Source organism: Thermobia domestica, chromosome 10 (genome assembly GCF_964235325.1).
Source record: "Thermobia domestica chromosome 10, izTheDome1.hap1.1, whole genome shotgun sequence".
Lineage (NCBI taxonomy): Eukaryota > Metazoa > Arthropoda > Insecta > Zygentoma > Lepismatidae > Thermobia > Thermobia domestica.
Genome location: NC_137463.1, coordinates 131,598,143 through 131,623,610, shown reverse-complemented (window position 1 = coordinate 131,623,610; position 25,468 = coordinate 131,598,143). Strand labels below are relative to the sequence as shown.

Below are 25,468 nucleotides of genomic sequence, written 5' to 3'. Positions count from 1 at the left end.
TGTATTATAAAGAGTAAAAACACTCTATAACTTTCCAAAGATAGGAGAAAAGCCCACCGTTTACCTATTAGGACCAAATGCACTAGATATTACACGAATAAGCATTAAATAAGCACTGTATACATAAATAACGCAGTAAATTTAAAATTAAAAGAACATTTATTATACTGTACTACATTTTACAATGTGTTGTAATACAGTTGATATTATAAGCAAAAGAACGAAAAACAAGAAATAACGCTAAAGTACTAATGTAATATGCAACGCAATACAAATGCAGAGACAAGGCGGATCCAGGAATTTTCTGAGGGGGAGCCCAGGTCTGAAAAATAAACTTAAGACATTTTTGATATTTGGTTCGCTAAATAAAAATGTAGACTTAAGTGTGGCGTAAGCGTAATACGTATTTATCTTCATATTGCCGAATTCAGTTTTAGAGATACACCCACATTTTTATATTCCTAAACAAAAAGGTTAAATTCGGATAATTACAATTAATGTATTAAAATACTAAATTAAAATACTAAATTATCTTTATCTGAGATCGTTGAAAATAATGATTTTTACTGCACACACTCTTGTTCAAAAATACTTTCATGAGAGAGAACAAAATATTTCTTAACTTACCTTTGAACGAAGTTAATATCCTTCCAACTAAAATGTTTCCACAGATTCTAGAATTTCCAGAATAAAATTCAGTGTCTTGATGGCTTTCAATTGTTCCTTAACACAAACTTCACAATACTTTAAAATAGGGTAGATTACCCGATTTTAGCGGGTATTACCCGATTTTAGGTCCCATATTCTTCCCTTGCTTAATCATCTCTTAATCATGAAAAAACACCCGATTTTTTGGATTGGAGAAAAATCTAAGACCACTTTGTTGATAAAGTGTTACTATACTCAATGTAAACCGATACATATCTGTGTCAATCTCAATCGCGATTGAGTTAAATTTGGACTCAAGCTCAAGACTCAGGCTGTGAGCTATTTGCCCAGTGGGCGTGCGCAGAGCTGTTTGCTAATAAGAGATCTGTTCTAATGCACAGTTTTTTTATTTTTATTTATTTGTTTATTTTTTCTAGTTCATGTGTTTTTATTGTAATGTATTGGATGTTATATACGAATGATCGTGTTGTGACAAACATACTTGAATTATTAATGACTTTATAAACTTCAAAAAATGTGTCATAATCGTACACATTTTGCTTCAACCCATGAATGGTAATGTATGATCTCATGGATGTGTATTTCTTTGATGACCATTCTATTCAGTTCAGCTGAACAAGTCTGTTTTTACCTAGTCTACGCGTTTATCTAGTCTTTATATATTCAGAAATGATTGCAAATTGATCCTTAGCACTTTGTTTAGCTTAGATTCATTATTAATATTTTTTATTTTAAAATGTTTATGCTGTATTTCATATATTGTGAAACCGTAGTAATTTTGTATGCTAGTACGATTTCAAGTAGCAGTCTTTAAAAATGATTAGAAATTTTATAAGAGATGAGCCAAGACTACTATTGTGCTGTCAAAATGTCTTGAGCCGTGGCAAAAATGTGAACTAAAGCTCACACCCTCACACACCCACGCGTTGAGCCAATAAGGGTTCAGCTGTTGCTAAGCGAGAGAAAGCAAGTGGAATTCCTTCAGCCGATAGCAGCGCTTGCAACGGAAGACTAGGGATCAAGTCAATGTGGCATTAGAATAAATATGTTTTACCTTTCTTATGATAAAAATTTAGAAATTATTTTTTGTTTTTCTTAGAGAGAAAACCGTATGAACAATATCTGCCATATGTCGTTTGCTTTTTTCTAAACTTGCCTTACATATATCCTTACAATTACAGATATCTTACTGTAATACTTACTTTACAATCAAGACTCACTTTTGTTGAACTCAATAAAGGCAAAAAGTAAATTTGTCTACTTTAGTTTCTTTAGAAATGTACATTGGATGTGTCACTTAAAAAGGAAATCAATTTAAAAAAAAGATCCGAAGGATCCGAGATTAGTATTTCTAATACACAAGTTTACATCAGTATTTACGGTTTAGAATCCCCGGTATTCTAATTTTAATATATGGCAACTTTAGAATTCATTATTGTAAAATTAATTTCACTGTACACACTGATGTAACTTATTGCAACAACGGTAACACACATTATTAAAAGTAATTTATTGTATACAAAGTTTAAGACGGCAATAGAGGGCGAATCAACTCGAATACGGCTTAAGTGTTTGTCAATTACTAATTTTATCTAACAAAACGACATTAGTAAGTTTTAAAAAATACAAATTTGTTCAGAATGTAAACACAGTTTAAAAAGATGTAATCCTTATTTCGCCTATTTATAGGTGCATATCAAAGCACACGGCAAAACAATGGATTAAAAAAAAATATCATATTACTTTATACCAATAACTGAAAGTTTGCATCATTTCGAAATGACACATAAGTCTTAAAATAATAATTTCTTCCTATTCGTTTCATAATTTTAATGCTATCTGTCTTTACTAGTGCTGCTTAAAGTACGGACTGAAACATCCTGTTTTTCAAATTAGGAACCTATTAATAACATTATCAATGTCCACGTAAGATTGCGATGTATGTACAACAATGCAAGTCCAGTCGACCTATCTTCTGTCTTCCTAGACCTTATCCAGCTCTTGAATCTTCTTAGAGTTGAAAAGCTTCTTTCTGCTGTCGCTGTGGATATTGGCCAAGTAAGCAATATTTGTAACAGAGTTCAAAAATAGATAGATATTTCCATCAATTTTGGAATATGCTACTAGCGCCGTGTTGAACGTTTTGATAATTTCGAAGTTGCAACTTTTCTTCAAACAACATACTTCATGTAAAAGTTTCGTTTCTATCGTGTCCCTATCGCGAGAAAGCAGAGGGAAGCATTTGTCACAAATATTTTCAATTATTTCTTTCAATCACTCATATCTGAGATTTCTTCCAGCCATACGGGCACTAAAGTGTTTAAATCGTAGCAATTGACAGACTGTTTATAAAACGGTTCTGAAGATCAACATTAACACAATCTACTAATGGAATGTACACACATTTTTTTTTCAATAAGACTTAATATTAGCTTCTTCATTATCAGAAACATTGGGATAGTTTGTCCGGTTGGTTTGTTTGTCAGTCAATCGTAGAATGCGAAGAGGACATCCATGGTTCTCATTACGCTTTTTTTTTTTTTTTGTTCAAAGATAATAGAAAAAACTGTCTTCTCCTTCAGTACATCAATTGCATGTGTTTTCTCCTGTACCGCGTACACATCTATGTTTTCTTCCCGTAAGTATTTACTGAGCACAACAGCAGTGTTCAGGATATCACTTAAACTGACAATAGTAATTATAAATTCACCGTTAAGAATCAAATGTAATAAATAGGGATGCGCACGAGACGAGTCGAGACAGGATTTTCCTGACAAAATTCGAGTCGAGACACGGCTCTTCCAATAGAGAAATATACATTTTTCGAGTCGAGACATCACTTTTACAGCACATTTTCGAGACGAGACAGCCACAAATTTTGTCTCGTGCGCATCCCTAGTAATAAACAGTTTGCCATAGCTGCAGATAATGCCACACATCCTTTCCTGTTTTCACATTTGTCTTACCGTTTCCGATTTATAGGGGTAACCATGGACTTTTCAATTAAGTTTTCGTTTACACTTTGACACGTCGCCATTTTGCACAGGGTTGTTGTAGAGAGACAAGACTTGCAGCATTTTCTTTCATTTTACAACAGCTTTCAAATGATATGCCACTTAACCCCCCTTGCCATTTGAAAATTTTGAGTTGGGCCCCGTCTGGGACCCTGGGACAAAGTTTTTACCCCAGAAATGTTTGTCGTTGAAAATGATGGGATACGTGTTGGCCGAGTTTTCCATCTACCCAACCGTTTCCGAACAAATGACTCGGTTCAAACTATTCTGCCAGGTAATTTTTTTGTAGTTCTTACATTACAAAATATGTTGTAACTCACGATATTCCGCTCGGTGGCACGTATAACTTTGGAATTCATCTAGTTATAACATATCAAATGCAAACACAATTGTCTCGTTCGGATCTCAGCGGAGCCACTGCGTGACCCTTCCTTGTGAGTATTTTCTGAATAAATATTTTGAAATTCGAATATTATATGAATTTGTTACTTTGGGCAAAGAATTTCCAAAAAAGCTGCAACGATTGTTAGTTTACTTTTAATGGGAAATTCATATACTGACTTTTCCTTACTTTGGGAACTTGTAAGATACACTAATCTTGCCAAAAAAGATTTGAATCTCTTGCATCTCCTTTAGAATACGTATTTCGAATATAGTTGTTTCTTGTAAATATGCATAGCCCGATATAAACCATTACACGCAGTGGCAAAAGAAAGCATTCATTTTCATTTACATACATTCTATAATATCTTGATTAAGGAGAAGGTTTAAATCACGAACCCTTATCTTCGTACGCCATGGTCAGTGGCGTATTTAGGGGGGGCTTCCGGGCTTAAGCCCCCCCCCCGAAATCTTACTTACTATAGTAAAGTATATGAAATATCTTGCAGAATTTTCACATTTTCAGGCAAAGCCCCCCCCAAAGTTAGCCAAGCCCCCCCCGAAACAAAATCGTAAATACGCCACTGGCCATGGTTATACGAAAATGACAGATATAAATGTTCAAAATTTCGGCTTTTATATATAAAAGCCGAAATTTTGAACATTTATATGTGTCATTTTCTTATAACCAGTTTATATACCTCTTTTCTTATATATATATTGTCTTCTTAAATAAGCATTATTCCATAGAAATCTAAACGTGATTTTTAGATGTTCATTCACAATTGTTAAGAAGAGAAAAAATTGAGAAAACTATCAGCAAATCTTCTCTTTTACTTCTTTATTCACAGGTCGGTTTATTAGCTGTCTGTCGCTATGTCGCGTGGCAACTTGTCCTTCTTGCGATTAAGACCGTCATCAGGTCTATTGTCCTGCCTCTTTTTCGGATGTTCTTTTATTCATTGCAGGACCCAAAATATGCTAGACAAGAATAAAGTATTTGTTTTGAAGGGAGCAGCATATTCTGAGCGGTCTGTTTATTACCTGTCAATCATTGTGTCACGGGCCAAGTTGTCCTTCTTCTTCTGAGGGAAAGATAATTTGCGGTTATGACCGCTGTCACTTTTATTGCTCTGCCTCTTTTTCGGATGTTCTTTTATTTATTGGGGGTACAAAAATATTCTAGGACCAAAATATTCTGTGACAGTACCCCGAGAAACACTCACCATCCAGTTTTGTTTCCCGGACTGAGGTCTCAAACCACACCTCCTGATTTCCTCAATACCAAATATGGTCACTCCATAACTCACCTTCTCCTATCACCGTGTTCGTGACGTCATTTCCTCTCATTCATATATTGACCATTACACGGGTAGAATCTTCTGAAATCATCAATGCTTATAATTAGTTTTTCATTACAAATCAAAGGATAATAATGAAATATTGAACATAGTTAATATTTTGTTTTCAGGTAGATTTGACATTCATATAATGTTCCCTTCTAATCGAATTTGAGAGAAAAGTAGTTGTCAAACATTTATTCAAAGACATGTTTTTAGTTTTCTGATGAAAATAGGAACACACTTTTAAGGAAACAAAAAAAATGAATATTTCCTACAGAGTTTGAACACATAAACTTATGAGTGATAGACTATTGACCCAAACCGCTCGAGCAGTTCGTACGTCTTCACTGAATTTCTTTAGACTTTTAAGTGTAAAGTAGTTTCCTGCTCCACACTTTTTTTTTTTATGCCGATACCACTATAAGTTTGTGGTGAATATTTGATCGTTACAGGTCTTGCAATGCATAAATGTCTTTTTCGTATAAATTACATTCAATTTTACGTCCCAATAACTTATATGCAACAGGTTGAATCTGTGTAATGATTTCCTTCTAATGGTAGAGTTCATTAAAGTTAGCTGGAAATGTGTTTCAGAGTCTACGCCAGGTAAATTCATGTCGGGAATCATTGTTTTCCAAAATCGGAAATTTTACTTTCCGGAATTCAGAAAAATTCCGGAATTCGAAAAATTCCGGATTTCGGAAAAAATCCGGAATTCGCAAAAATTTCGGAAATCGAAAAAATCCGGAATTTTTCGAATTTTACTTTCCGAATTCCTGAAAGTAAAAATTCTGGAATTGGCTATCCCTAGCTAGTAGTTGTTAAAAAAGAAAGAACACCATAATGATTATATACTGTAACTTGTATTAGTTTATTGCAGTTAGATATGTCTTATCACTTAGGCAGAAAATTGCTACTGAAGTTATTTACTGATTTATGAGGAATGTGCTATTTTCCCACACAAAAAGGGCGCCAGTATGTCTGAGACATCGCTTTCCCACATGCAACTGTTCCAAAGCACTGCAAATTTCTTACTAACCAGATGAAAGATAGTGAAGGAAAAGAAATCTCAACAACCATTCTGTTAGCATTCGCTTATTGTCAACATACCTATGTACAGTAAATACAAATTTATAGAGATGCAAGGGCTCGGAAAAAAACCGGCTTTTTTTTTGGAAAAAAACTCGGTTTTTTCTGCTTCGCTTTTTTGCTTGGGAAATTTTGGGCTTTTTTCAAATTTCTGCTTTAAATTGATAAAGCAGACTTTGTTTCGCTTCTCTATAACACAAAAAGTCATTTAATTAGTGGTTGATGCTGATAATAATATAAAACCTCGAAAATAAACTATGAATTTTGAAAAGATATTTCAAATGATTTTTTTCAATATATTTACATTAAGGAATTCCAAAGGATTAACCAATGTATATAATAAGAATTTTTTAACCTCCTATATACAAAAGTAAGCAGAGTTGGCAAGATCCATGGTTTGTTTTGAAAATGCCAAAAACCCGTTTTGGGGGGGGGAGATATTTAAACCAGGCTTTTTTGGTTTAAACCAGGTTTTTTTTATTTAGATTCTTTGCTTTATGTATTTGTATTACATATTCTCAGAAATAAGTTTGTTTCGCCTTGGTGTTAATATGCAACAGCGGGGTTATGCCGGAAGAACTCCCATAAGCTTAAAGAAGTCCGGTCAGTAAATTTCTTAAATTGAGAAGCTCCCGCCCTAACCATCGGGTAAATCCCGTCATTACTTGAAATGTAAAACAATAACGGAAAAATCCTGTTATTGCTTTGCATATAAAATTTAAAGGTCAAAGTATCATAATCAGTACGCTAAAACTGAGGTATTAAATTACAAATTTAGTGCGTAGATATCATTGAAAGTCCAATCCAAGCTGATGTTGGAAGCTACGTAGGCAATCAATAAATTTTGCCAATTTCTATCAATATATTTAAGCAATCTTGGCTTCTTTATAAAACAACAGGCATTTAGGCATGCAGGAATATACAATTTGGTTTCGTTTCGTATGTTTAGGATTAATGTCCTTACGAAATACCGAGGTTATAAACCACTACTTGGTTCACGCATAAAAGAAGGGTTATTGTTCGACCGAGAATTGAACATGGGACACTTTGATTAAAAGGTGAAAGGGAAATAAAACTATTGCAGGTGGTTTGATATCTGGAAACGTCACCATGAAGTTCACACGATTCGCATTTTTCGTTCTTTTTATTTTTTTAGTTAAAACGAGTTATAAGAAAAAAAAGTTGGGGTAAACCAGCCAACCATAAAAGTAAACACTTCTTGTTAAAAAATACACAAATAACTAGCAAAATTGTATGTAGTATTTTTACTTTAAAATATTCCATACCCTCTTTTGGAAACAAAATAAAATTAAAATAAAACATAAGAGAAATACTTAGATTTATATGATACACTTTAAAAAGCTGCACATGTAGAGCTTATGGTTCTGTATATTCTTGAAATTCTACAGTTAAGTTTTACATAACCACCATCATGGTTTACCCAATCCTCAAGTTTTCTGAATTTTTAACAAGAGGGGTTCAACATATCATTACGGAACCCCCCCCCAAAAAAAAAGGACTACGGACTATATTTAAGTTAAGCTAAATACAACTGCATAACAAACATGAGTGAGTGATTAGCTTTTGCGCTTCTATTGGGAGGTCCGGGATTCAATCCAGCATTCGACCATTCTGACAAAGCTTTTCTTCATTCCATCTGTGAAGTAGAAATAGTGCGTGTACTGTGAGTTGGCCGACTTCCTTTCTTATTGTTTTTAAATCGTTATTATCACTAGTTACCAGCAGTGACAGTTTTGCGAAGGTCGGGGGGGGGGGGGCGGTCTTTCGGTCTGAAGCCTGTACTCCAAAGTTACAGAATGTCTGCAACAAACGAAATATCTATTAGTTATGCCTTTACTCATAAACTTTTAGCTACCGTCAAATAAGAAAAACTAAACATTAGTAAGAAAAACCCTTCCCAAAATACTTTTCTAAATACGCCACTGATTCTCAGTATAAAATGATCTTTAAGGTTGTATCCGGAAGATTATTGCTAAACATATAAATGAAACGAAATATTAGTTATGCCTGTACTCATAAACTTCAAGCTCCTCCCAAATAAAATTAGGACATTTTAGAAAACGAAACAATCAGAGAAACCCCTCCCAAAGTACTTTTCTAAATCCGCTACAGATTATTTGTATAAATTGGTATTCAAGGTTGTATCCGGAAAATTATTGCTAAATCATTGCACAACTACAGTATAACAGAAATGTGGAAGTACGGTTTGACGGACATATTGAAAAACGTATGCTTTGACGGATATATAGAAAAACGTAAGTTTAACTTTTGTGCTAGAAGTTAGAGTACTAAGCTCTTAGAAATGAAACACGGATGACAAACTAAAATGATCTAGAGAAGAAAAAAGATGTCGATAACTCAAAAGTTAAAACAAAGTTAAATAGCCTCTAAAATTGCCCTCAAATACTACATTCTTCATGTTAGCTTTAATTTGTAAAACATGTGCTCCATCCATCTTGATGGTGAATTTCAGAGCGAAATATCGCATTTAGGTCATGGAATTCTTATCTAACTATAGAATATACTATAAGAAAGCTATTTGGATAGAAAAATCATGAAAATGAAAAAAGCCAAAATTTCCAAAATTCTCGTTTTTTCCCAAAAAAGCCGGCTTTTTATGTGAAAAAAACTATCGATTCAAAAAAGCCGGCTTTTTTGCATCTCTACAAATTTATAATTTTTGACTTTACGAAGTAATTGTCAAAGTAATTGTCGAAGTAATTGCTCAGTAATTAACATAAGGAGGCATTCATTAATTTACATTAATATAATAATTAATAAAACTAATAAGCTGGTGATTGATGACTGTGGCAGGCCCGTGCTGGCCCACCGGGACACCGGGACAGGTCCTGGTGCGCCCTCTGAAACATCACGTTATAAATAAAGGTACGAGTTTTTGTATAATAAATTCTTACAGGTGTTATTGGTAAAGAACCTGTGATAAGCACACTGCGCCCTTAATATAAGGCGCCCTTGCGAAACCACATCAAAGATAAACGGTTTTATTTATTCTTCTGTATGGCACAGTTCTGAACAATGAATACATACTTTTACTCTTGGTGAAGAACCTGTGAAGGGTACACTGGCGCCCTTACGAAATTACATCAAATATAAACGGTTTTATTTACTCTTCTGTATGGTACAGTTCTGTACAATGAATACATACTTTTACAGTTGATTAAGACTTATTTGAAAGCTATAGTGCGCCCTGCGCACAGAGCGACCTGCGAAATATCACTTTATATATTAGTGGCTTTAGTTGTTCTGTAGCATACCATTTCAGTATAGTAAATTCATATAGTGACTGTTGGTAAAGAACCTGCGAAGAGTATAGTTCGCCCTTATAAAAGACGGCCTACAAAATATCATATTACAAATACTTTTTAAAATTCTTCTGTGTACGAGTTTTGTATTATGCATTCATACAGTTACCATTAAGAGAGAACAGGTAAAGAGCACAGTCACTTTTCAAATTATGTATAAAGCCAGTAAAGCGATTAACATGCAGGTCTATTTGATAAGATAATGTAGGAGTTTTTCGTGCTGCTACTCATTTATTGAAAAAAAGTTTCAGAAGTTAAGCGTAATCGATTTTGAGCTCTTTATTTACAAATTTGATTGTTCCTGTGTGTTTTAGAGCAGTGTTCGAACAGTCAGTGCCTATTGTATTTCTAAAATATAACTATATTCATTTATTAGTATATATTTAGCTTCATTTTGTTGGGCAAAAATTTGTTAGAAGACATAATAAAGACTTTCCCACGGTTTAGCTATTTATGTTACTAAATAAATTGGGTGAATTTAATACATAAAAAGTAACCCTATATACACATGGTGTAACTTAATTGTTATGACAAACCTCGGGCAATGATTCGTGACACCGAGATAAAACGAAACATATGAACCAAGCTAGGTGTAAAAATGCCTCCTTTCGGCACCTTGATCACCCAAAATTTTTCGAAAAAATGCAAAAACAGCCATAACTCAAGAACAAAACGTCGGATCAAACTCAGATAAAAGAGAATGTCCATTAATTTTAGGTTCAGCTAGTGTGCAATGGGATATAGTGCAATGGAGGAGCAAGGGTGATTCCCAAAGAAAGTGGAGTATTCCTTTGAGTATTTTATCAAACGTTGAGTGAGGGAAATGAACAAAAATATCAAATTCAACATTTCATCAATCAGAAATAATAGGGAGCAATTGGATTGCTCAGATTCTAGATCCCAAATTGCGCACAAATCTTTCTTGGCGTTTTTGAACACAGATTTTTGTCCAACATTGCCACAACAATAGCTTTAAAATCTGTGCGCAATCAGGGTTTCCCTTTAGACTAGGATAGAAACAAAAATTAGAAATAAAATGCAAATTATATTGAGGCTTAATTAAATATAATTTGATCAGTAAATAGGAGTCAAGATATCTCCAAACCAAGTTTTCATATTTATGATCCACATTCTAAAATTTTCCTGGTTACAATTTTAAGCCTACAACTTTTTAGAAATTTAATTGTCCTTGTCTGATACCCTGAATATGTATCACCTTTAAGTATCTAATACAGTTTCAATATTAAGTATGTCTCCTCAAATCTTCCTTTCTTTGTGTATTGGTATCTCCTTCGTAAATTATCTTAATTTCATTTTTTTCTGATTGTATCTTCAGCAAAGATGAAATCACTATATATATATTTGGACCCGGTGAATAGACTTCTTCATTGTAATGCTTATGAAATGCTTCGGCCTCATTCGTCGGTCGAAGAGCTACTGAGTGTTCTGAAGCCCATATTCTAGGTGGAAACCTAAATAAAATGAAGCAAGCCATTACGATGACATTCTCAAAGTTATTATTATTAATAATAATATAGACGGCATACTTCCCACTACTAGCCAAGGACGATAATCTTAACTTCTTCATTTGCATATTGAAGCTTTTTCTCCATCATGACTTAACTCATCTTCTCTTTCAACGGTTTGCTCAACAGCCTCTGTAATATTTCTCGGACGAACTGGTGTTCTTTTTTTTTTCTCGAATATAGTACATCACTTCTCTGCGCTTCTTCATATGTTTATGTGTTAGTTCCTCTGTAAATAAAGTTAGTCACATATACAAACATGACAAAAGAGAAAATATTGTCCATCTGACAACGTTGCTTAATATTTTTGTGCGCAATCTTGTACATTATGACAGCTTGTCAACGGCTTATCAGATAAAACTGACAAAACCGGAAAAATGTGCGCAATTTCATTGCAGCCGAAATAATAGTATATCGTTCAAGTTAGAAGAATACTTATAATTCGAAAGGGAGAGAGATAAACATGTGTAATTGATGTATTTTGTCACAGCACAAAACAAACTCTCGGAAGGAAAATTCTCCTATGGATGTTTCTATGGCTGTTAATTTATGGGAGCAATAAAGTAAGAAAACATTACGTTAGTTGCATAGGAGAACAGTGTTGATATATAGAGTTGTCGCTTTACCTTAAAGCCATTTTATGTTATTTGCTGTTTTCTAATAATTATATTTTTGTATGGTTTAAAGATTGACAAATTTTCATGTTTATGCCTGAGTAGCTTGAGGTTGTCGGATGGGAAGTTGGTATGTAAAAATGATTGTCATATACAAGATTAACCCATAACCTATCTGTGTTTTTCTATTGTTAATGGTATGTGTGTTTCCCTCTTTTAGTTTAAAATTTGGAGGTAGAATAAGTTGAATGACGATAATGTATAAGCTATGATTTTGGTCTTAAAGTTTCACTTTTTTAAAAAAAGAATGTAAGGCTATATGAAAAAGAACAATGATTTTGGAACAGTAATAAATTATTTAACTTCTATCCTCTGCTTTTTGCTTTCCTGTGGTATTTGACCGGTTTTGGACTATCTTACAAACTTTTCTAACGGAGTGATATCTGATTTAAAATTTTATGCAGCACGGAGCAGCACTTTATGAATTTTGTTATGATCCATCGAAGATCTAATGCGATGTTTTTTTTTTTTTTTGTCTTCAATTTTGCAAATCAAACTTATATGTCTCCCTCGGAGAACATGACCTACTTACGCTGATTAAAAACTAAAGAAGCACGTACGGCCAGCAATTTCTATTTTCTTTTTTTAATCAGCATAAATATTTCAATGTTCTCCTAGAAAGACGTATAAGTTTGGTTTGCAGAATTGAAGACAATCAAAAAAAGAAGATATAAAATACATTGTATTAGTATTTTAGATGGATCATAAAATTCAAAAGATCTCCATGCCGTATAAAATTTAAAATCAGGCATCACTCCGTAAGAAGAGATTTTTTAAGGATGTTTCCGAAAGAAGGCGGAAAAGCTTTACTATGGAACCTTTCCGGGAAAATGCAGGCAGCTCCGGAGGAAGAGACGTTTCCGAAGAATTTCGGAAACTATATTTTTCCAATTCGCTAAGAAACACGTATGTTTCCGAAAACTATTGGGAAGACGTTCTGAAACTTTTCCGACCCAAGTCAGAAAACTTTTCCGATCGTTTTCGGAAACCTACAAGTTTCTTAGCGAGTCGAAAAAATACAGTTTCCGAAATTCCTCGGAAACGTCTCTGTCTCCGTAGCTGCCCGCATTTTTCAGGAAACCTAGAGAAACATTTTTTACAGTGTAATTAAGAGACAGAGGAAGAAGGAAAGATAGAAATCTCCGTAATAAAATGAGAAATGTTTTGTAAACGATCTACTAAACTTGCAACGAGAAACGCGACAGTGCGAAGAAGAAACAGTCATCGATCAAGGACACTTTCTAAAACTAGATACTATATATTTTAACTCTTGTAGGCCTAGTTAAGTTTGATCGCAAGGCGCTAAGGGTGATCCGTACTACTTACGTCAGTACGTCAGTACTCCTGATTTACATTTTTTCATGTTTCCTGCAACTAAATTAGACATTATTAACCCTTTCCACTCGAAGGGCGCCACTCTGGCGACAGGCTGGTTTTCCTCAAAAAATCGAAAGGCGCCGGTACGGCGACACTAGAATTTTGAGTCTTTTTCCACTCGAATGTCCCTGCCAGGGCGCCTACTTCCAAAAGGCAATCCTCTTGCCATCTGTTGGGATTTCAGTGAGCTTGGTGTTGTTTCCATAGACGCTCTACATTTGAAAGAATGTAATGCTTTGTGTATGTTTGTGTACCACAATGAAAGCTTCGGGAAGTGGTGTATCTTCACAGAAGAAGCGGAAGTGTTCTACAGAGGGAAATTGAAACAATCCTGAATGAAGATGATTCTGAAAGTGACTTGTCTAATATATCGGATTGTGACAGTGATTTTGAAGTTCCCAATGATGATGAAAGTGATTTATCGGAACAAAGACAAAGCATATATACATAGGTGTCTGCACGGGTTCAGGCAGGTTACATTATTATGAGTAGATTTACCACGAGTTATTCCTACATTATCATGAGCTGATGTGACAAAAGTGTATTACAGATTTGTCATCTTTCTGTTTTTTTTTATAATATTACATACATGGACAAAGACTCTGTAAGAACAGTTAAGTAGTTAGCAAAAAATTTCCTTTTTCGTGCAGGTGAGAGAAGGCTGGCCTGATATTGCAAATATTGCTTGTATAATTCTATATGATAAGGCCGATTAGTATGCACAAGAAACATAATTGTGTGTATAGTAATCCAGATAACAGCATTGTTTTTAAATGTCGGAAAATAATTAAAGCAGGCCACAAAATAAGTTCTGTTACAGTAAAGCTATGAGGTGAGAGACGACAAATTTTACTAATTAAAATACAAAAATACGTCCAGATGATTGGTACGTTGGAACAGGCATGAAACGTATGTGCTAGTGTATCAAGATTGTTGCAGTATGGGCATATATTACTATTTACAATACCTATATTGTGAAGTTTTTCCAATGTTTCGTATACATTATTGACTATGAAATACCAGGTTGTACTTTGGTTGTGGGTGAGAAAGGAAGCGTTGATATTTTTCCATATAGCATTCCAATTTTTGTGTGGGTGCTTTAAGACAACATTCGGTATACTAGTAACCCACAAGCGAACATAGCGCCAGTAAAGGTTGTTGACCGAATCAGTTTCAATTGGATCTTTTGCTAGCAAGGCGTATATCATATCAAGTATGACATCGCGTAAATGAGGAAATTTGTAGCTCCAAGTAAACACGTGTACTGGCGCCTGAAGGTCTAAACAGTGGAAGCAGACATTGATAACAGCAGCCGTAATCGAAGTCTCGTGTTCAAAGACCAGCTTACAACTTCTGTGCATAAGAGGGGCACGTGCTTGTGCTTCTATGTGCAAAAAGCATATGCCTCCTTCACGTGAGGGGAGGTAGAGTTGATTCTTAGCCACGCGCAAGATTTTGGAATGCCATAAGAAAAACAAAGCATGACTGGTTAACTGGTTAGATATTTTAACTGGCATTGGCAAAATCTGTGCAATGTGGCTGAAAATACTAAAAACAGACGTTTTGAGAAATAAGTTTCTACTAAAAATGTTCATGTTTCGCTGTCTATGAGTAATAAGAAGACTTCGGATTTTATTTGCTGTAAGATGATATGACTGTTCTACGGTTTGGTTGATATTATTGTACCACCATACACCAAGTATTTTGACACATTGAACCGTATCATAGTAGTTGCTATATGAAGCATTGTATTCTGGATGGATATATAATATTTTTGTTTTTCTGTGATTGAGTTGCGCTCCAGAAGCCTGTTGATACAAGGTTAGTAAACGTTGTAGGCAATTCATGTCGGCCGAATTTTGTAAACAATAGTGGGAATCATCTATATAACTTTGTACGATTAGTTTGGTATTGTAGACAGAGACACCAGGGAGTAAACGCTCAGTCGCGTACATAAGTGGTGCAAGGGGCAAACTGAATAATAAACTTGACATTGGGTCACCTTGCAAAATACCATTATTAATGTTTATTGGGTTACTTAAGCCACCATTAACTTTAATTTTTTACAATATATGCGTATAAATTCCTCGTACAAGAGAAATAAAGGAGGACCCAAAACCATATTTCTCAAGGACTTTGAATAAATATTCATGGTTAATCCTATCAAAAGCTTGAGAATAATCCGTGGCTAAAACAGCAACGGGTGAAGGAGCAATGGATTCGTGGTAGGAAATGAAATCTCTAAGATTTGATAAAGCCTTATAGATCGGGTTCTTTTGGCCTATTCCATATTGATGTGAACTTAGCAATTTGTCACTAAACACTTTTATTCGTGCAGTAAGACAGCGTGTTAAAATTTTTAAATCCGTACACAGAAGGGAAATAGGTCTTAAATCATTAACACTGGAAGTGAGAGAATGTTTAGGTACTAAAACTGTAACACCTGTACGGAGAGATTCACCTAGAACTAGAGTCTGCCTATATTCATTGAAAAGGTTCGTAAGAAGGGGTGCTAAAATATCGATAAAGGTTATATAGAATTCTAGAGGTAGGGAATCAATCCCCGTAGATTTTCCTCGACGGCCGGAAGCAATGGCTGATTTAACCTCTTCTACTGTAAATGGACTAGATAGATATTCTCGAGAAGTTCAGGACTCTCACAGAAGGAAGTAGGCTTAGCATACAGCTGTTTATAATGATTTGTGACACAATGTATTACTTGCTCGCCTACATACACGTGACCGGTGGCATCTTTAAGCTGAGATATAAATTTCTGCTTTCCACGCATGAGTTTTTTGTTGATTTGTACAATTCCGGGAGTTTCTAAGTCGTCATATTGATGTATTTTACTGCGAGTCGTGAAACTTTGGATGCGGCGTTTGTGCATGGCTAATAAGTGGGCTTTAATTTCTTGAATTTGAGATCGAAAATTGCTACCTTGAAGTTGTTCTTTCATGTAGTCTCTTAAGAGAGTGGTGTAATATTGATACTGAGTACAATATGAAGCATTCCGATTCCGACAATATTGTTGAGTAATCACTCGAATCTTCGGTTTGACTCGCTTTTCCCAGAAATGCATAAGAGATCCTTTGCAATATTGGTGACGGTGTAAAAGATCTGCCCATTCTTCGTGAATAAGATGGATGTAGTCAGGCTCCTGTAGGATGGAGGTATTAAAATACCACAAGCCACTTCGTTTTAAAAATTTTGAGCCGGGTAGATCAATGGTCATTGTAACTGCCAGGTGGTCACTAAAGCAGATGGGTGTAATTTGTACATCTCGAACCCCAGGAAGAAGAGGTTTACTGATATAGAATCTGTCCAATCGAGAGAAAGACGATCCAGACGTGGAGAATGTATGTGCTGGTTCATTAGGATGAAAATGGCGCCACACATCCACTAAGTCATAAGTTGTTATTAGTTGACGGAGAGCAGACGAATCACTGAAATGAGGATAAGCATCGAGGGGAGAAAGTGTGCAGTTATAATCCCCGGCAAAAATGCATGAGGAGCGACCATTATACAAAGCCGGGGGGAGTTCAGTAGCAAAGAAATTATTTCGTTTTCTTTCATACGAAGAACCAGATTTAGCATAGACACTGCACAAACGAATATTTTGTAAATCTCCGGTGGTAATATGCTCACTGGGATGTTGTAAAGGTGCCAAAAAATTGAGATCGCTGCGGTAAATAATGGCGGTTCCTAAAGCTGTTTCACTAACACTGGTAACATGAGAATAATTGGGTAGGTAATGGAATTCCGTGACTGCGACTTCCTGTGCGAACAAAACATCGATTTCTTCTTGATGTATAAAGTCACTTAGGGCATGGTGCTTAACTAAAGAAGTGAACTTATTGAGAGTAACAGTCGCTAAACGGAACGAAAACATAAAAACGAGGAGAGACAAGAAATATAAGCGAGCGTTACAACACATGATAAATAGTAGATAATATCACTGCAGAAAGAAGAAAGAAAAGTACCACAATACAGTATTATGATACCACTACAATTTTAGGTACCCCATTTTTCGGAATTAACCACTGATTTCAACTTTTTGGTGAAAGCTCGCGTTTGGCGTGCATGATTGACAGAAATATCATGTATAGGACGCAAGTCTACTACATACACTACTGAGTACTTTTTCTTTACTGAGTTTGCGTTTATCACTATGAATAATTTCTGTATCTGAGTCACTTGTGGAGTCACTACCGCGAGAGCGTGATGTTAAGTTGAGAGTGAATTCTGGTGGAACAGCTAAAGATACGGTCTGAGAGACGGAACAAGTCTCTTCGACTATACCAGTATCACTTACCGTAGAAACTGATGTGACGACTGTTGAAACAGCTGGTGCGGTGCTGGGTGTTATGAGTGCTGGAATAATTGTAGTATCCTGAATTTCTTCCATTTCCATGGTATTAGATGGTACAGGTTCTGCAGGAGCTGATTCGGAGTGAATGTGGGGATCTGCTGGCTGGTTGTCTGCTTCGTTCGGTGGATTTGAAGAAGTTAATTCCAGAACATTCTTACGAAGCACGGGAAAAACACTGTAACTACCGGTATCAGGAGCTGATGGATCCACTGGTAAATTATGAGGTACTCGCACAATGGGAGAAAAGGAACTGGTTGATGAAGATGGCACAGTAAGACGTGAATTCCTCTTCTTGGGACATCCCTGAACAAAATGGTCGGGGGAGTTGCAGATGGCGCAAGTTTGAATTTGACCAGGAAAGCTGGTAAACAAACGTAAACCACAGACCGTGATAAACGAAGGAATGTTTCGTTTAATAGTCATTTTAACAAGCTTACGACCTGTTCGGGTAGCATAAACATGTTCCTTTGAATATTGGTCGTCGACAATACTAGTAACATCGCCATATTGGGAGAGCACACGCGTTAATTGCATGTCACTAAGTTCCATGGGGCATAAGGGCACCTTGACTATCACCACAGAATTATCCGCCAAATCAATAGGCAACACATGTTCCCCATTATTATCTGAGTAGGTCACTACTCCATTAGTACTAGCTAGGATTTGTTCATATAACACTTTGTTAATTAATATCAGATATAAGTTCTTAAGTAGAAAGTCCATTTCAATGGACAACACCTGATCAAAGGTTAACTTAAATACCTTACGTATCCATTCACGAACAGCAATAGAAGTGGGCTTTTGACTCACCGTAACAAAGTTGATGCGCAATGTATTAGCTCGTATGCAACTCATGGCAGTAATTCGACGATAAACGTCACCAAACTATGAACAAAATAAATATGCACTGAAAATGCTTATAAAGTTAGAACGTTTAAACTGAAAATAAGTCACACTGAAACTTCAAGTTCTCACAAAAAAAAAAAAGTAGCGATGTAAACAAACACTCGAAACTAGAGCGACGGCAGAGACGATGTTACTCGCCTCGTTGCGAGTGCTGAACTGCCAGCTCGTACGTCTTCACTGGGCTTCTTTAGACTTTTGTGTAAAGTAGTTTCCTGCTCCACATTTTTTTTGTTCATGTCGACGCCATTATAAGTTTGTGGTGAATATTTGGGCGTTACAGGTCCTGCAATGCATAAAGATCTTTTTCGTATAAACTACATTCAATTTTACGTCCTAATAACTTATATGCAACAGGTTGAATCTGGGAAATGATTGGGGTTAGAGTGATTGTAAATGTTTTCATAGTTAGGAGCCTGGATATGCATACCCGCTTAACGTGGGAATTTACTATTGTGAAATTTGATACATGATGTATAAGAAGAGGAATCTTTAATGTAAAATTTGGGAATTTCCCGTCCAAAAATCCCCTTTTTCAAATGTAGCACCCCTGGTACTGCCCCGACTAAAGGCACCCAAATATAATACATCTTTAAAACTACTGTAGTTTATAAGTAATACTTGTGCCAAGTTTCATTGTAATACCTACAATAGTTGTAACGGAAAAAATATTTCTCAGTTCTACTGGACAATACCAAATTTCATATGGGAAAACGTGAGATTATTTATTTGAGTATCATGACTCATACGGCATTCTCTTCAGAATAAAACATGCTTTCAAATGGTATCATGATAATATATCTATATCTATATCTATATCTATATCTATGTATTTCTATCTATCTATCTATCTATCTATCTATCTATCTATCTATCTATATATATATATATATATATATATATATATATATATATATATATATATATATATATATATGTGTGTGTGTGTGTGTGTGTGTGTGTTGTATGAGAAAAGGGGAAATTGGGGTAAAATTGGGAATTTTCCGTCCAACAACAATCGGCAAGAGCAGAGTTGCTCCAGTAGCCCTGTTATCGTTTCTCCATCATAGATATAACTTGGTAGAAATGTTTTCCATGTTCATCAATGACTGCTCCGCAATTTTCTGGGAAGAAATCTATGTGGGGGTGTAACATATGCATTTTTAGTGATACACCCTATTGCTTGGTAGAAGGTATTAGGTACACCTCTACTTCTTTATAGTTCTGAGACCGCTCGTTTCCCAAAACATTTGTCACCAATTTTCGGAAAGAATCTCATGCAATCCTCTCCCCAATTTCTGACACTGCATCAAATTCAGGATCATTGAGGAGTTAGGGAATTTGAGTGCCAATAAGGGTTCTTATCTGATTTTAGTTCCCGAAATTTGTGGAAGTGTACGCAGAATATATTTGAAGAATATTTTTGATGCGTCTATGAATAGCCGCCATTTATCGAGATTATCGTCTATGTTTACTCATAAGACCAGTTAGGCCTACATTGTTTAACGTAATATATCATTTTATACTGAAAATACTATTTAGGGATTCTGACCTGTTCAAAACACGGACACTCAGAATAAGCTCCCCACTTCTTGAGATTGGATACCAGCAGTTCGGCGCCACTTTTTGACAACCCCAGGTAATTTAATTCAGGTTGGTTATCATATGGTGAATAGATAATGATATTTTCGTTTTGTGAAGTTAGGATCGGTGAAAGACGATGAATCTGCAGCAGAATTTGACAATGTGGGTCGATATTGTTCGCCTTTGCTCTTCATCGGGTGAAACACTGGAGTAAGGTACGGGAAATTGTGGAACCTTTAGTTCTTCAGTGTGTGTCACAGTGACGAACATTTCAAGGAGTATTTTAATAAGTAGCAGTCCACTTTTTTCTTTTTTCTATAGACCTTTAATTGGAAGAACTATGCAAAAATAGCAGTTTGAAGTATGATCTGTCGGTTCTTTCCATATCATTGGAACTGCGAATGGCACGCATGACCTTTTTCCGTGTAGCCAGTCACCAAATTTGTAGAACAAGTATTACAACATAAATGATGTGCTCACTTCTTGCCCACATCTCCCACTTTACAGCCAAAGTACAAGTCATAGATAGGCTTTCTTTATGATAGAAGCGAAATTCCACTTTTCGCTTCATTTCGTTAAAAACAACAATTTGCTGTGCACTGCAAACACATTTACGCGACATGTTTCTGCTTAGTATAGTCATAGAACGATAAATAATAATAATAATAATAATAATAATAATAATAATAATAATAATAATAATAATAATAATAATAATAACAGCACCCACCCATCCACCCCATGATAAATTGTAACTACAAAAGAACGTTACACAATATATTTACTCTGGCAAACTCTTCAATACAAACTAAACCGTGAAGTGGTTGATATTTCTTTGTTACCGATGAAGTGCGAGCAATATGGATAGCCAGAGGCTACGCAGGAATTTATTTCGGGAGAGGGTCCTAAGCTTTTTGGGGGTCCAAATACAATTTGAGGCTAAATTATATTAAAATTTGTAAAATTGCACCTGAAATTAGACTAAATTTACAAACAAGTCGGGGTGTCAAGAGCCGCAGGATCCGTCCGTGAGGGTAGCAATGAAACTAACCGTCAAAGAATGGAAGTTTATTGAAATAAGTAGACAGCTCCTATTGCCACGAACTCTTAATTTGCCCAGCAGAGCACACCGGGTGATAATGTATTTCTTTGAAACCCGAATCAATCTTCAAAAACTAATTTCATATTCGTTATCAGCACCCTAAAATTAGTAAGAATTGGTTAGTTTTATCACCGAAGCATTTTCACTATTGACCAGTGTTATCAGATGGATACCGTACATTTCCTCATTTTCAAACTCATGTACATTTTCTACGTGTAACCCGTTATGCGCCAGTCGGTCACCAGCAAGAATTCCTGCTCCCCATTAGATGGCTAATTCACCGTCCCCTACGTGTGATACATCCTGCAAAACAACATTACTCTTAGCCAGGGGCGTCATTTCGGACTTCGCTTGAGGGGGCAAGAGCACCACCGACATAAGACTTTCTCGTTTTGTACTAGTACATTAGTAGATAATCGATTAAAGTGTATGCATTTCTCAAACTCTTGGGAGGCAATTGCCCCCTCCTGCCCCCTCTAAATGACGCCCTGCTCTTAGCTTTTAAACACTAGTGTGATAGGAAAAATCTTACGTTTTGATAGGAAAAATCTTACGTTAAAATCTCTTTCTAATTTCATTATATATTTTGACTTTTAATAATAATACTTTATAATACATACTTTCCTCTACGTCAGAAGTTGGTTGTTAAGCTCGAATCACCTACGTTTCAGTATTTTTAGTATTACATTATAAGTTATGTTTATTTTACAGTGTCTTTGCCGCCGCAAGCAGAAGGTTGAGTTTGACTTTCCAAAAGAGAAGAATATGTCCAACATTGAGAATCATAGCAAACCTCAAACTATTTCAATTATATTGCAAGATGTGAAAATGAAAATAAAAAATATTACAATTTTTAATGATATTACAATGACCATACAGAAGTTTGAAATTACAGTTCTTCTTGGACATACAGGAGCTGGGAAAAGTACACTTATAAATTTGATTACAGGTAAACGTTTTATTTCCATTGCATTCAACATAAAATTTTACCTTAGAGTATCTCTTCATACAGTTTTAAGCAAAACTAATAACTATGAAACACGTGTTTTTCCACAATATTTTTTTTAGAAACTAGACAAATATCCATGACTGGTGAACTATGTTCCTCCAGTATCTTCTGGTATGCATGTGGGATATACACATATACTGTAAAATGATTATTTCAATTGGTACTACATATTTGATTTATCTTCGACCGAAATTACAATGTATTTTTTGCTTCATTCGTGTTTCCAATCATTAAAAAAACTTAAAAAGGAGAAAACGAGATGCTACTCCCTTAAGTGTTCATGAGTAGCAAATGACAAAAGTATCCGGATGATTTCTGGTTGATATGACTGTGATTTTGATAGTAGAAATATATGTTAAACAGTTAAAATTATCACTAGGACTCCCTCTTAATTATCACTGTTATTTCCGCTACTGGGGGAGATATAAAAAAAGGATACAGTAAATGTTGATATGTGTACCAAGCTTGTTACAGGGAATTGTAGCATGATAATCAATCGAGTAAGATACTTTTAATCGAACCAGACTTCCCGGAAAGGTTGATTTGATAGTCACAAACAGAATGAGTTTTGGATAACGATTATAGTATCAAAGAGAAAGCAATTAGCTAAAGTGTGAATAAGAAAAGAGGGGAACCTAATTAGATATTGACTTCGTTGTGCGTGGAGAAACGGAAGTTTCTGGTAACGATTGCAGTATCAACGGGAAATTATAAGTTAGGAATATAAGAAAACGTGGGATCAAACACGTAAGTTTGGAACGGAAAAAGACAAATTGCTCCTCCCTGCATAAGAAACGAAGGGGGAACTTAATATTGAATTTAAGTAAAGAACATTTTATGAAATTAAATTAAAAAATTGTTTTGATTGTAGTATTTTTTATGTTTGTTACATATATATATATATATATATATATATATATATATATATATATATATATATATATATATATATGGATGATGATGGGTAAGCAATATATAAAGTTATGAGAATGATATACTTTTTTTAATTTACAAGCGAATGAATTAAACCTGGAACCTCTTACATGAAAGGTGAACGAATTAAAATAGGCAAGATTATAGTATACATTTGTGGGAACGAAGATAGTGGAGAGGGAAAACTATGTTTTGTTTTGATGAAATATAGTATGGTTATTGAATGTATTGTAACAGGATAATAAGTGCATCGACATTTAATAAAGAAGAGTGGATACCTTAAGGAAGAAAGTACTTTGTTTCTTTAAGACATATTGTTTAAAATGTAATACTGCGCGCACGATAATTTAGAGATTTGCTCAGGAATTTGAAAAAATGAAATGAAGTGATTGACCTGTACGTTTGAGGATTAGGCTACTGAAGTTTAGATTAGGATACTAAATGGAAAACGCATATGATGACTGTGCAGTAAATACTGTACTTTGCTTGATCTGGGATTGAACCAGGGATCCTATGCACCGAAGGTGAATGCTTTACCATTTAGTTATTGTAATTTATATTAGAAATAAGGGAAAAACCTGGAAACGAAAATGAATATTGCTACAACACAATTTATAGAAAATGTTAAAAATAAGTCGCACGATATGGAATTGAACCAGGGACCCCATGCACAGAAGGTGAATGCTTTACCATTTAGTTAGCGTAATTTATATTAGAATGAATGAAAAAATCTGAAAACGAAAAGGAATATGGCACCAGCATAATTTATAGAAAACGTTAAAAATAGATGGTGTGATCTGGAATTGAAGTATGGAATGCAAGTACCGAAGGTGAACGGTTTACTATTTAGCTAGCATAGTTTATATTAAAATAATTGAATAGAAGAAATGGAAAATTTTGAAAACGAGTTGAGTTGATTTTAGTTTAACGTCCCTTTTAGCAGTGATGCTCTATTTTTTGTATATGCTTACAAGACTTTGCTCGTAGTGATTTTATTAACAATCTAAAGAACATGAGCTTCCATCGGAAATTGAATCCGGGACCCCGTATACCAAAGGCGCGTACGCTAACCGCTTAACCACGATGAAACTCCTATTTTGAAAACGAAAAGGCATATTGCACTATCACAATTTATAGAAAATGTTAAAAAATAATTGACGCGTTGAATTGAAGTAGGGACCTCATGCACGAGTGGTGAACGCTTTATTATTTAGCTAGCGTAGTTTATATTCAAATGAATGGAGAAAACAAGAATACGTGAGAAAACCCACGGATATGATGTTGTGCATTACAAACGTATTTGTTCGGGGACATCAAGCGTTAGAGTTAAACGCTTTACGATTGATGTATTACGATCTTTGAGGAAATTGAAGGAAGGATGTGTTATATAATAAGTATTAATAATGCATTTGCGTAGTGTGAATAAGGAAAAAATTTATTTACTTACCATAATTGTCTGGAAATGTCTTGGTACTCTGATGATTGGACTGGGTTCTTCTTGGAAAGGCAAGAGCGGTAGTAAGTATGACAATGTATTTATGAATTAATGTTAATGAAACCCATATTGGAAATGCGAAAACTAAAATAAGCACGTGTACTATTTGAGTTAATGCAGTGTACGAAGGAAAAAAAATAGATTCGTGATTAAAATTGTGGAGAAAACGCATACAGAAATTAGAGCAGTTTCGCTTAGAATAAATGGATTATGGATAACATTCTGTTGCTTCTTGCGGAAAAAAGAATATTGGTATGTAGATAGTACGAAACAGGAAGCTTACTTTTGATTATATACTGCTTGTAATGAAAACCAAATTTTATTTAAGAAGTTTTATTGAAGACTATTCGTATTTTTCATTGGCGTTATATACAAGGACACGATTTTTATATTAAAAAGGTAAGTTTTATTTAATTAATTAATAACAATGAAAAGAAGTATGTATGAGATGATAAATTTACATAGAAAAATAATATTAGGGTGATCATAGGAGTTTAATAGAGTACAGGTATGCTTTTTAAAATGGTAATGTTTTATACATATTGATATGTTTCATGAAAATAATTGTAGGAGAAGGAATATTAGGGTATTGGTTTGAGATTTGAAATGCAAATATTTTTGTATAAATACCGATATTTTGCGGGCGTGCTATTTGG

General features: G+C 34.9%; 1 protein-coding gene across 1 annotated transcript in view; it reads left to right on the top strand.

Annotated features, from left to right (window-relative positions):
- LOC145661604 (phospholipid-transporting ATPase ABCA3-like) overlaps positions 1–25,468 on the top strand; it is a 1,415,399-nt gene that overhangs the window by 731,518 nt on the left and 658,413 nt on the right. Inside the window, exon 8 of the mRNA XM_081726924.1 lies at positions 22,087–22,324. Within this exon, the coding sequence (XP_081583050.1) occupies positions 22,087–22,324 (238 nt within the window). The remainder of the gene's footprint in view (positions 1–22,086; positions 22,325–25,468) is intronic.